Source organism: Musa acuminata, unplaced genomic scaffold, assembly GCF_036884655.1.
Source record: "Musa acuminata AAA Group cultivar baxijiao unplaced genomic scaffold, Cavendish_Baxijiao_AAA HiC_scaffold_1111, whole genome shotgun sequence".
Lineage (NCBI taxonomy): Eukaryota > Viridiplantae > Streptophyta > Magnoliopsida > Zingiberales > Musaceae > Musa > Musa acuminata.
This window is the reverse complement of record NW_027021324.1, coordinates 1-14467: the sequence shown is the minus strand read 5'-3', so window position 1 is coordinate 14467 and position 14467 is coordinate 1. Positions and strand designations below refer to the sequence as shown.

The window sequence follows — 14467 nt, the reverse complement described above, 5'->3', positions numbered from 1 at the left end:
AATTGACCTACATAAAGAAGCAGTACATGTTACATGCATCTGCTTTATTAATTATATAAGGCCTTCTGTTTGACTCACTAGTGAAACTACAATTTTTTTAGATGCTTTTAGAATTGATGCCTTGCATGAATCACATTCTATTTTCCTGTACTATTATTTTTCAGATTGTAGATATAATCACCATTAACTGAGAGTGAAATATTCCTGCTAAAACTCTTAATTATTATAACATGCAATTCATAGTTGGAAGAACATTTATTTTTCTAAAAAATCAGTAAAATCGGTTGACGACTCAAGTGATCATCATGTGGCTTAATTATCAATTTTGGTGGTTCCTAAAAAATGGGCCCTAATAGTGTTACACTATTTTGGGATGCACTAAAACAAAAGTGAAACTTTTTCTTGATGTATTCAATATTATTCTGATTGGTGAGATTGCTAACCTTTTTATTAAAGTAACAAAAAATGCACATCTAATTGAAGCAGATGATGAGATGTATTTTTGGCTTCACAAAAAGTAATGTAAATAGAATTTTGTGTCACCAAAATGTTATATTGATTTTTATTGTAAATTAAAAATATATATTTTTTTATAAATTCTTATCCTTTGATTTTAGAATGAGTGTAATATATATATGTATATATATATATATATATATATATATATATATATATATATATATATATATATATATAATTTTAGAGATGACGATTCTGTTGATTGTTAAAATTTTGATTGATTCATCCATTCCCTTACATTACAAATCAGCACAAAAGAATAAAAAAAATAGCACTCTTAATTAAATAATTTCATAAATATTGTCATGTTGTACAATTCCTTGTAGCCACAGCAATGAAGTTTCTCCATATTCACATATTCTTGTGTTAACATTAGCAAAATATAACAACTATGATGGATTGTTGTAGTTTGCTAATGTCATCAATAATGGACAATGTAAACCTATATATTTCAACAGTAGGAGATCAGCAGAATGTATTAGTTCAATTATAACAAATCTTCATGTTAGTCCCTTTTTGTAGTCTAAGAAAATGCATAATTTCTATATATACTGGCATATCATGTTAGTGATTTGTACATCCCAGTGTGACTTACAGCTCCTTGTAGGGAACTTATACAAAAAAAATATATATATAGTAATAATTTCTTATAAAAAAGGTTTTGAACTAATCAAGCATCATACATAAATATAAAGTGGTGTATTCAACATATGAGTGACTGAGGTCTCTTTGTAAGAGCTTGGTTGATGTAGAGCTATCAATTGGTGGCTCTTGTTTTTGACACACTGACCATTCAAGCAACAACTAATGTACAACAAGATAATGAACACACATCTGCTTAACATCATTAAGTGTGTGTGTGTGTGTGTTCTTTTGAAGCAAATGTGACTTTGTGATTTCTAATTGTCAATCCATGGCCATAATCCACTCATGTAAAGAAGCATCCAACACATATATCACTAGTTTTCAATAGTTAGTCTGTAGTGATTGTCTCCTATCATGTAAAGCATCCAACATGCAACCCCAAGATCTTCTTATTGTTCTTCTTTTCTTTTTCCTCATGGTGGTGTTGTCAAAGAATTCATGTCTCTTCCAGAAGGCCAATACTAAAATTTCAGAGCAAGGAAAATGTCTCACAGAAAACAAAAAAGAAATGGAGAGATAAGCTAACACAATCACTAACATGATTCAATAGTTAATTAATGCTAGAGACTGAAAATGACACATAAACTACTACTAATTTTCCCTCAGTTCTGCAGAATATAGAAATAAAAACTTTGATGATATAACCACAATTTAGTTTAACAAAAAGATATTGCGGTAAAGTAAAAGATAGTAAGATGTATTGCATGGACATATCCTATTATTTCAAAACATAGGAAACAAAGGACACAAATTAGGATCTAAAAGTCTATAGAAAACATACAACAAACATAATATCATGCAAAGCCACAATACTTTTGATAAGCAATATTATACAAGATTTCTTCTAAGCTATGACAAGATTTGTGACGTAAATCATCGTAAGGCGATGAACTTCATAGTAAGTAATCATGATAGGGAGAAAGATCCAAATGTCTCTTAGAGATTTGATGCTTTTTTAAATACTTAAAATCTTATATATAAATATATATACAATTTTTATAGCAAAGCATTCCATTTTACTAAACAATATCTGTGAGTTTTTTTTTCTCTTTCTTTGTTTCTCCTATTACAAGAGAGAAGGTATCTTTGTTTCTTCTTGTATTAGAGAGAATATCATACTTTTATTTTTATAGTAAATTCTCTCTAATTAGGACTTCTTCAAGTAATTTAAATCTAATTATAGTACCTAAAATACTTGATTTATTTTTAGTTTGTTAGATTAGACTCAAGAAATCTGAGTCTTTCACCGAGCGATTGTTTGTTTTGTAGAGCAGATGAAAGCGTGTAGTAGAAAAGCTAAAAACACTAAAAGGAAACCAACATCTATTGTATGATATCAAAGAACCTAAAATAAGCAAAGAGTATGGGAGAGATAATTGCTCGGACTTCTTACGCTAAATGAGCAAGTTGCTTAACGTAGAAAACTTACTATTGGTTTCGGTTCTCCTCCTTGTTTCTCCTCACAAGAACCTCTGCCTGAGGTTACAATAGATGGACAATAAATGCTAGACAAAGCTGTGGCCATTGGAAGAAGTCAAATAAGACTATGGCTGTTGGTTGGAGGAAGAAGGGTAGTTGATTGCTATTGGAATAAGAATAACAATGCCTCCCTCTATTTCTCTACACTTCCCTCGGCTAGAACTGAGGTTTTAGGCTGATTAACTTTAGAAGATTGTTGCTAGAACTCGATCGAGAGTTGCTGTTGGAAGAAGACTGACTAACCTTTTGGATCATCTGAAGCCTTTGAATGTCTTTTTAGGAGATGCTTTGAAGGGGGATAGATGAAAGGATGAAGTCCTAACCAAGTAATCCTAATTGGATTAGGACTCTCTTCTCTAGGATGATGATGATGCCCCTTAGTTCTCCCTCTTATTAGTTGTGCAAGTCAATCTTTAAGTCCGAGTAGAAATCGAATTGAGGAAGACTGGTTCTTTAGGTTGGTCGGCCACAACTTGAGTCAAAGCTTAAGATTAGGCTTTCATTGGGTTTGATCATATTGGACTTGAATTTGAATTAGACTTGTATCGAAATTTAATTTGAACTGAACTTGATTGAGACTTATGTTTGATCTTGTTCTTGAACTTGAATTCGAGCTTGAGCTTCGTTCGATTAGCTCGAGATCAATTTAGAGTCTGACTTAAACTTCAATTGAGTCGAATTAGACTTACTTCGACTCGAACTCTCCTCTCGGATCATATTTATCCAAATATATTAATTATGATATACCATTAGCTTGACTTTGGTGGATCACCTTCATTAAGTCAAAGCACAAGTTTCCTATGTTATTAAAATTTATTTTATCCATCAAATCAATACAACCTCCAAGTCAAGTTATTAAGTTATGAACTTATATGTCAACCTACTACTAATTAGTCCAACTCAAATTCTATATTGGACACATTTAAATTTTCCAAAAATTCTCAAACTACAAACATTACATGTTTATCCTAATTAGTCAAATAGGTATGCATTTGGGTCCTTCTCACTCTAATATCAAAGAGGAGCAAAAATATAGATTTGGCATGTAAAGTAAGGAAAAAAATTTCTTTTTGTGAATTGCTTCATACAGGCCAATATTTCCTTGTTTAAGTGTCTTTAGTACATTAAGAGTCTCATTTATCAACAATCTAATTAATTGTCTCAAATAATTAAGCACAAGTTAAATAGAAAAAGAAATAAGTACCTCATAGATAGAGGTTTAGGACTTGATTTGTTTTCAATTCTGATATTAATCTAAATAATTTATTTCCAGGGTATTATTTATTCATTCCTCAATTACCTTTTTAAAATTGTATATTAATTATCTTCTTTTTTTTTACTTCACAGAAAATTATCTATACATCCAAAAGCACTTTGATTTTTTTATGTTTATATACCTTTCATATATACATTTTTTTAATCTTGAAATACCATTATTTATTATTAAAAATACTTGAATTTTTCTCAAGGAGATTTAATTATTTTTATTATTAGGATTTAATATGAAAGAGAAAAAAATTTCTCAGCATGTTTGTTTGTCTTGTCATCATCTAAATCATGCTATTTGACTATATCACTGAAATTATTATTTATCTATATGTATTGTATTATTAACATAACATATATTATATTTTATTTCCAAAATCTTTTTTAACCTCTTATCCACTGGTTCAACCAAGGAATAAATGACTCCAAACACAATCATTTGATAAACCCTAAATTGTCCCTAGCTCCATAGCAGTCAAGATCTCTACTGATTTGGCACAAAAAGTAAGAAAGAAACAAAAGAAAAAGTCAATTTTCTTTTTGAAATATTCATTAAGATGACTTTTGTAATGGAATCATGAATCCGATAAAGCACTAAAAAGGATATGATAAGATCTCTCAAAGGCCTCCTTGCCTGTTCTTTTATGCAAAGATGCTCGAATTATTTTGAGCATCATCTTATCCATATATGCTGGTCAACTCCTTCCCTTTTCTGCCATATACAAACTTGTGATTGAATGCTTTCATATCCTTCCTAAGGAACATTAGATGTCAGAACTTATATTTTGTTCAGCAAACATACATACTTTCATATGTTTACTGAATGGATTTTGTGAGGCTCTTCTCCTCCTTGTTTATTGAATGGAACATGTAAAGATTGTTATCATTCTCTTTGTAGATATTAGCATATCTACACTGTCATCCTCCTGTCAAAAGAAGCAAGAGGGTTGGTGTCAAATATTCCAGAGTGGCCCCTCTTGGCATCAGAACAGAAGAATATGTTCTACATGTTCAAGATCTCTTCAAGGATTGCAGACTAAAGGCAATAATTCCATACCTGATTTCCTTCCATTGCCAACAATATAAATAGCCAAGCAAGCTCTACCACATCCATCACAGCACCATGAAGCAATGTCTTACATGGAAATAAGAGTCCATCTTTGGTAGCCAAGGATGACTTGCCGGTGTCCTCCTTTAGGTCTTGTCTGGCTTCAGACGACCGTTGTGGCTTCACAGGCAGTCTCCTTGGCTACTCTAAGTGACCTTTATCTCTCATGTTAGACCTCAGCTTCATCATCATAAACTGATGCTTAGGGATGGATGTATAACCCCACCATATGCATAAGGATTAAGTATAGTATAATCCATTTTTTCTTTTGTCGGACCACAACTGTACCTGATGGCTCATCTTCCTTCGGTCAAACTACAGTTTGACATGGAACTCAGGTTTGATCTTGGTGGCTTACTCTTATTTGCCAAATCATAGCTTTACTTTGGATATTTGGCTTACTTTTATCTCTCTCTCTCTCTCTCTCTCTCTCTCTCTCTCTCTCTCTCTCTCTCTCTCTATATATATATATATATATATATATATATATATATATATATATATATATATATATATATATATATATATATATATATATATATATATATATATATATATATATATATATGTTATGGTATGGTTTATCTTCATTCATTCAGTTAGGATGATTCACTGATACACATCTATCATTTTTATTCAGTCATACCACAGCTTAACCTGAGTGACTAATCCTCATTCAACTGAAATCATGATTTGTCTTGAGTTATCCGAATAAATTTGTTATGATTAATTATAATTTTCTCCACTTGCTTTAATATCTTATTTTAATGAGAATTTGAGTTTGAGGTGAATTGGATAGTATAATCATAAACAAAGATTGAATCTCAATACAACCCAAAAACTCAATTGTTTAAGCTGAATTAATGCTAAGAATGATTGTTATGTTTACTAAATAGATAGTCCCGTCAATTCTTCAACACTTTTTCACATCTTCTTGATTCTATGTCTATGTGAAATTTGTCTCTGAACCATGATCTATAGTATCGAACTGTACCGTCCGGTCCGGGCCGTACGTACCAGTCCGACAGGTTGCTGGTACGCGGATCGCCTATTACCGATCTGAGTGCACTGTAATATTATAGTATAGCTACAGTACTCGACACATCTGAGTGTACCGCTCGGTATATCGTACCGTACCGATATCGAGCCTAGGTCGAAACACCGATACGATACGGTATTACGAACCTTGCTAAGAACAATATGACCCGTGCTGAAGAAGAGACACATTGTTGTGTCACTGTTTGAGATAGAAGAGGTGTATGCTTGCTTCCATGTTTCGTTCGAGTCTCAACTGTTTCCATTGAACAACAGTGACATTTTCAGCAAAAGATGGATTGTTGATTTCTAATGCTATTCACATGCCATGGAACCTCTAAATTTTTGTTCAAGAACTTGATCATCTATTGAGAATTGGTCTTAGTCAAAGGAAACCCTTCATGTGAGCCAGCTTTACTCCTTGAAGGATATATATAATATACTTCCTTTTGCAAGATTGAATGAAGTCGTCTAACCCCACATCCAACAGTAATTAATGATCATTCTCATAATGTAACTAAAGCATGCAAACTCACAATACTTTTGAAGGAAGCATGGCATTCCAAGTTCAAATTACATGGAATAGAATTGTGAGTAACTCTCTTGATTCCATCATATTCCCCTTATGTTCCTCAAGCTCATTCCACCTCTTAATATCATTAAAGTAAAAGAATAAGAGTTACACTGCATTTGTGAAAATGATAATTATTGTGATTGTTCCAAATGATCTATCCAACCCTCGCACCTCGATTAGCCTGTTTCTACTAAACCATCCTTCGATGTATCGAAATGATGACTTAATTTAACTTGGATCATCCACTAATAGCTTAAGGTAGTAGGGCAAAACAAAAACAAAAAAAAGTATATAGGTAGCGGATTCACGTGAAAGATTAATAGATTGCTAGTAACCTTCACCTTAGTATTTTCCATAAGAACATTTATTTTTACCTTTGGAATAACTTTTTGTTGTCGTCCAACCATTATAGTAGTCATTGAAGGTTTGCCTCTCACTCATAATACTCTTGGTTGTCATAACATCCAAAGGACTCAATACCATTTATCCTCATTCGGATCAAGGAAAATATAAATATTCAAGATTCTATCCACAATTTTAATGTGAAATACTTTAAAAAAATAAATTACTATTTCGTTGACCATTTTTAATAAAATAAAAAAAAACTCTCTCAATTCAAGCACATTATAGAAGGTGGCCCAACATTTGTAGATAGAAATGTTGGAGATCCAAAGTTCCTCTTTATTGTTGATCTTCCTCCTCATGCCTATCAGCTTCCTTAACCCTCCCCCTTAATGGTCTGCATAGTGGGATTAAGTGTTTCAAGGTATCATACTTTTATACTTTGTGGCAAAGATTTACTATAGTTAAGAATAAAAAGATTCCTTTGGCTAGAATTGATTTTTTAATATCTTGATCATATCTATGCTTACTAGTAAGTCCCAATTCCCAACTAAAGAGTTTGGAGGCAGTGTTGTCCCCAAAAATACTCCCTACAAGTTCTTATAATCCTCTCCTTGATTTTTGTACAATAGATAACAACATTTATGAGAACAATCTTTGCTAGCTTAAGTGATCATATTCTTTTGTCACCCTTGGATTATACTTATAACTTTATCAATTAATTTACTTTGATATTTTTAGCTAATTTTGTTTAGTGATGAGGAACCAATTTTATCTATCTCTTATTTAAATAAATTTGATTAGTTATGAGTTATTTTGCATATCACAAATTGTCATATGGCAACAGACAGAATAATTCTAATCTAATTTTTTAATTTACTCAAGGAAAAAGAAAATATGAAAAGAATCTTAAAAAATTAAATTATAATTTTTTTAATTTTTAATTTAATTTGATTCAATTATAATTTTTTTTCTTTTCTTGTTCTTTGTCTATTAAAATAGGCAATATATGTTAGAGTCTAATAATTTAATTGGCTAATAACTCCATTTGATCCTAATCATTGATCAAAATATTTAAGTTAAAATTATTATAATACACTCACCATACCCTTAAAATTATTTTAATGGACCTTTAAAATATAATTTTATCAAAAAATATTTACGTTAATATATATTAAAATATAATTTTCATATCAAACACTCAGAACATTCAAAAACTATATATTCATTCAAATCAATTTTCTCAACTGTATATTAAGAATATAAATATATTCTAAACACAACCTCATTTATATTTCTAGGCACATCTGACTTTCCACTTTGTGATATAACCAAAAGTCAGAAGGCATATATGGAAGAGATCAATCTTATGTTCTATAATAAATTACAATGAGATCGGAATTCAATAGTCAAAAGGTATCAAGCACTAACTATGCTACTACTTAATCCATTACCTCATATGGGCTTATATATAAAATTTGATCACAAATAATTATGTACACAATTGATCCTATTGCCAGCAGTCAAAATCAGTAGACTTTTTGATGTTTGCATGGTCGGTTTTGGAATGGAATCATGCATTAGAAAGATAAACATGCTTTCTTTCAATGGAGTTGTTCTTCTTGTTCATTGAATGAAAACTGTGAAGATTGTTCTAATTCTCTTCAAAGATCTCCTATCCAAAAGAAATCAAGTAGCAAGATTGATGTCAATATTCCGATATGGTCCCTTTTGTGTCACATCACCAGAAGAATATGTTCTACATATCCAGGAGACAGCCAGGGATTGATTGCAAACAAAAGGCCATGGGTGAGCCACGTTGTCAACCCATCTGACTTCTTTCTTCGCTTCCCCACTGTATAAATAGGTAAGCAACAGCTGCGACTTCGATCATCACTAACCATGAAGGGATGTCATACATGGAGATGAGAGTCCATCTTTGGTAGCCAAGGATGACTTGCCTGTGTCCTCCTGATGGCTTTACTGGCCTCAGAAACCATTTTGGATTCACAGGCAGTCTCCTTGGCTAGTATAAGTGACTTCTATCTGACATGTTAGGCATCAACTTCATCATTTGAAAGTTATGTTTGGTGATAAGCCCTCCAAATGGATGAGGAAGAAAAGTTTCAGCTGGATTCTTGGGTAAGAAACTAAGCTAGCTAGCTAGCTGTGGATATCCAAAAGCCTTTCCACCAGTTGCCTTCTTTGTCATAGGACCACAAAGAAGAGTTACTAGTGAGCTTTCTTACCAGTTTCAAGCTGTTTTGCTGCAAGACAAACATTCCTCAGCTTCCAATGAAATCGATATTCTGGCAACTGGGGCACATGAAATAACCACTGAGCTTATTAGACTGAAAGCAAATTGGTAGCTGTCGTAGGAGCAAGCTTAGTTACCAGATAGCGAAGATGGATAGGCTTTCACTTGCACTGGAAAGGTCCTAATTGAAGTCCATGGTTATTGATCATAAGCACACAAACATGCAGAATTTTCATTGTCTTTTAATATGGAGATCTAAGAGATGCTCTTGCTTTCTTCCTTTTTTTTTTTTTTTTTGGAACAATCATCTTGATTTCTATTTATCTCTAAATCTATCCATTTGTGATGCATATCATCCACACTGAAGGATTCAACTCAACCAGGGGAACTGCTATCAAGTTTGCAAGGTCACTGTGGCAGTCCCACATTTATCCTTGGTTGCACCTAAACCTAGGCTACAGTTTGGTCCCATCCAAGTGACAGGAATTTGGTGACTAATGGTTGCTGAGTCTTCCCTTGCAATGGCATCAAATGTGGCTACTTTTGAGGAGGAAACTAAAAGATACGAGATCAATAAACATGCAGATGTGAAGATGTATTACTAATGAAGCTGAACATTATTTCAGCATTAGAAATGCATGAGAGGCAATATAGTAGTACCAAGGCATGCTAAAATCATTTTTCTTGGCTTGTGAGGAGGGTAAACATTTATATATCCATGACTTGTCTAAAAATATATGGCCACAAGTAAAACTGGATTGGAAACAAGAGATGAAATGGTTCAGAGACAATGCTATATCTAAATTTGTTGATGGTATGATCTTGTGGACATAAAGAGAAGACTTTATTTGATTTATAGTTTAGATTTAGTTTAAACATTTTAGATTAGCTATTTAACTCTATCAAGTTAATGATATAATTATCTTTATTTGTCGGATCATAACAAATATCAATTGGACATCACCATCATCTTTTCAAGAGATGTTAAGAAATTGAGTACTTGAAGCAATTTTTGATCTATCATTATGGACCAAAAGACTCCTTTCTACTGAAGATCTAAAATTGCAGCAGATGTTTTGGAAGGAGATTACAAAACACAATAGGTTTGTTTGTTTGTAGAACTTTAATGTATTAATATATATTGTATAAAAAAAAAAGAATCTTGGAATTCTTATAATAAATCTTGTAAAAGAAAGTAATCTCCGGTGAATAACTTTAACTTGATGCAAATGTAGCTTCATTTTCGCTTGGCATCATATAAATTTTATTGCTAAATGATGAACATGAGAACCCCATCTGCCATCACTCTCCTCTTTTAGCAGAGATGGGCCACATGAACACTACCTCCCACCTCCCCATATGCATAAAGGAGAAGCAGACATTAGCAACTGGCAAAATTATGATCTTTAGCAGAAACATGCACGCACTTGTTTCCATTCATTGTCCCAACCTGAAGCTTATTCCGGAATTCATATGCTTTTTAGTGAGATAGCAACTCGGAGAAACATCTTCTCACGGCACATACGATCAATCTTTTTTACTTGCAGAAAAAAAGGGACCAATGACACTCAAAACTCTCTTTTGGGAAGAGATAATGGCTGTCACTGTTTTGCTATTATTCTTTTCATTGAAAATAACTAAATTTGAATTTGTTAACTGAATCATGCAAACAAAAAGAGGAAAACTGTATTCAAACAGGAGACAGATATGAGATTCAAGGAACAATGTCGGTCCAAGTGCAGATCAATCATGGACAAATATGATTTCTTTTGACACAAGTAGTGGATATTATGCTTAGAACATTCATCTAATCGGTTCTAGTTTATGTATAACTTCTGATGAAAATAATAGAAGATAATAATTATTGAAGAAGCGAAAAAGCTTAAACACATTAACACGTCCCGAGAAAAGATTTATCTCAATAAAATATAGAGATTTCCTCGTATAATTGAGGAAATCTTATTTTCTATAAACTTGAACCTTTTTTTTTTTCATTCTTTAAGTTTACTACTGCAATTGAATAATGAATGAATAAAAAGTTCTAAAATCCATGGATATGTCTTTTTTTTTTTTTTAATGAGAATCTTTGACACTTGAAGTTGCCACCTAAATTAGGAAATTATTAAACATCCTCAAATTCTAACTAAATCCTAGAATTGATTTATATCGATTAGATATGATTATCCTTTCAATGGAAAATCTGTCTAAAAAATATTTATTCTTAAATATTAAAATATCATGTATATATTGTTTTTAAAAAAAATTCTAAATTTATTTTTTAATTTGGATTTGATTTTTTTTTTCCCACAAAGGGTTGGATTCTTGATTGCTTTTCTTTGACCTTTTTGACTTGTTGATTACTATTACTGATATGAGAAGAGATAAAAGAATATTTAATATTTAAATATTTTCAATATAATTTAAAAAATATAATATTTTTATAGATCATAATAATGATAAAAGATTCATATAGTCGATCATAAATAGTTAAAACTTTATAGATTTATTATTATTATTATTATTATTATTATTATTATCTTATATATATATATATATATATATATCACACTAAATATCATGATCCTTTATGCATGTCACCGCCACTATCATCCATCCAAACCACACAAATTGACCATTTAAAATGACTACTAACATTGATTTGTTTATGTTAAAAAATAATATCAATTAAAATTTCTAGCAGTAATGCAAATTAGAGTTTCAATTAACAAAATTAACTTAAAATAAATTATAAAAATTAAATATAATAAATATAAAATTATTAACCTTGGAGCAATATATATACACACACAACTCATTCTATCCTAATTATCTACACTCCTTTTTTAATACGTTCCAAACCCCATGAAACAATATTTTATTTTTGTTCTTTTGCTCGATCAAATTGTAGTTGAATGCATCATTTGATTATTTTATTTTCTTAATCAGCTCCTAATGGTAATTATAACAGGCATATTATATGAGTTTTAGCTATAGTAGCATGCAAGATTTGCTGTCGCCTATTAATTTATGAGCACGAGGGAAGCAATGAATAATTAAGTACAAATTTGTGTTTTAATTATTATCCACACCTTTAACTCTCCTCTACTGCTACATTTTAAGTTTTCCTGCAATAAATCTCCTTTATTTTACAGATCATTATCTTTTCGATCATGTTGTTTGATGGCTGAAACCAGTGAATCAACGGTTACATAAAAACTACATAGGATTTATGATCGAAACTTCATAAAAGAAATAAAATAATAATTCAAGATAAAAATATCTGTCACCCATTTATAGGAATAGAATTCTAATTTACATTTTCAAGGATTTTTATAGAGAAGAAATAGGCACAAATTATTTTGGTAATTTCATTTGGTAAGGTTTCAATGATATATAATTTGTCTTATAAATAACTCACTCAGAAAGGGTTATAGAACTTTTAGATTAGTGAAAAATTAAGAAACAAATATGAACATTTTTTCTTGATTATGAGGATACAGTTAAATATAAATTTTATGTGGTCTTATTTTGTTAAGCAATAAAAAAAAATATTTCTTATGATTTACCTTTTCATAAAAATATCTTTATATTTAAAATATTAGCATTATAATAATATAAAAATGTTAAGATTTTGTTAATTATTGAGGATTTGAAGTTCTTAAAAAAAATAATAAAAAAATTATTACATAAATATTATACGAACTAATTTGGGTATCTCAACATAAAAAATGTTTCGACACAAAGTCTTACTCAATAAAATTTTGTATCTAAAATATTAGTGGAGTCATAATAATTATGACATTTATCCTCCCGACATGGTATCGTGTCAAAAGTCGTAACCTGTGAACTTTCAAAATGGAGCGCTGTGCCAAATCAATAGACGCCGTCCGATTCGCCCGCTCCCACTTCCATCGACCGTCCATGGTCATGCGTTCGCATGTCCCTCGAGATCTCAGTCGCGATTAAGTATTTGAATTCGGACGCTCCGTACGCGTCACCTCCACTTTTCCGTTACAATACTCGCTTCTCTCTCTTCTTCAATCTGAGCTCTGAGCTGCAGACTGCCCCACTCTCTCTCTCTCTCTCTCTCTCTCTCACGCCATCGCTATCCCATCTCTCCTCCACCAACCTCTCCTCCTCCATTTAGACCCCCTTGCTCGCCACCTCCCACAACCAGATCGAAGAAGCAGAGCGAGAAGGTAGGAGATCCCTCCTGCCCGGCCAAGGAACAATACATCCCCAGGAACAATCAATGGCCGGCTTTGAGGGCGTTGTCGTCTCCGATCCATGGCTCCAGAACCAGTTCACCCAGGTCGAGCTCCGTTCCCTCAAATCCCAGGTATGCTAACGACGACGCCTATTCCTTGGATCGGTTTATCTCTCGCCGACCTTCTTTTGATTGATCGCGGTCTATCTAGTTCCTTGCGAGCGGCGGAGGACGAGGGTCCCTCACCCTCCGCGATCTATCGGCCACCATGTCGAGGCTCAAGATCGCCGGCGACTGCCTTACCGAGGACGAGCGGGCTGCCTTCCTGAGAGAGTCCTATCCCGACCTCGACCATCATGTCGACTTCGAGCTCTTCCTTCGGGTCTGTTTCTACTCTATTTATTTGTTTCACTCTTCTTCTTCTTTCGGCGGATATGCATTCTAGTAATTTCTTTGATCGGTTTACGAAGATGGATCTGTGTATTCTCCTGAAGGTGTATCTGAAGATGCAAGGGCGGGTTGGTGCCAAGAACTCATCATCGGCCTTCCTCAAGGCCGCCACCACCACTCTGCTCCACACCATCAGTGAGTCCGAGAAAGCCTCCTACGTCTCCCATATCAATAACTACCTTGGCGAGGATCCCTTCCTCAAGAAGTACCTTCCCATCGATCCGACGACCGATGATCTGTTCGAGATAGCCAAGGATGGCGTTCTCCTCTGGTGATCCTCGGTGCCCTCCTTGTTATCTTTATCGTTGGCTATTCTTGAAGTCTGTCGATTAGGGAGGAAGTTTGATGTTTTTGTTCTGCCTGTGAAGTAAACTTATCAATTTGGCTGTCCCCGGGACCATCGACGAGCGGGTGATCAACACGAAGAGAGTGCTGAACCTGTGGGAAAAGAACGAGAACCTTATGCTGTTTCTTAATTCAGCCAAGGCCATTGGGTGTACCGTGGTTAATATTGGAACGCAGGACCTAGCTGAAGGGAGGGTTAGTATCTCTTGCTTGTCAGTACCGTTGGTTCAAATCAGCTTT

General features: G+C 33.0%; 1 protein-coding gene and 1 long non-coding RNA gene across 2 annotated transcripts; one reads left to right on the top strand and one right to left on the bottom strand.

The window, feature by feature from the left end:
• Positions 1-1238: 1238 nt before the first annotated feature.
• On the bottom strand, positions 1239-2689 carry LOC135666605 (uncharacterized). The gene is made up of 2 exons (XR_010509818.1): positions 2594-2689; positions 1239-1625 (listed from the first exon to the last, which is right to left on the bottom strand). It is a non-coding gene; the product is annotated as an uncharacterized LOC135666605 (long non-coding RNA).
• A 10598-nt stretch (positions 2690-13287) lies between these two features.
• On the top strand, positions 13288-14422 carry LOC135666599 (fimbrin-2-like; the record flags this gene model as incomplete). The annotated part of the gene is made up of 4 exons (XM_065178193.1): positions 13288-13564; positions 13644-13814; positions 13927-14153; positions 14251-14422. Coding segments are annotated over exons 1-4 (657 nt in total), but the record flags the coding sequence as incomplete, so codon positions are not given.
• Positions 14423-14467: the final 45 nt, after the last annotated feature.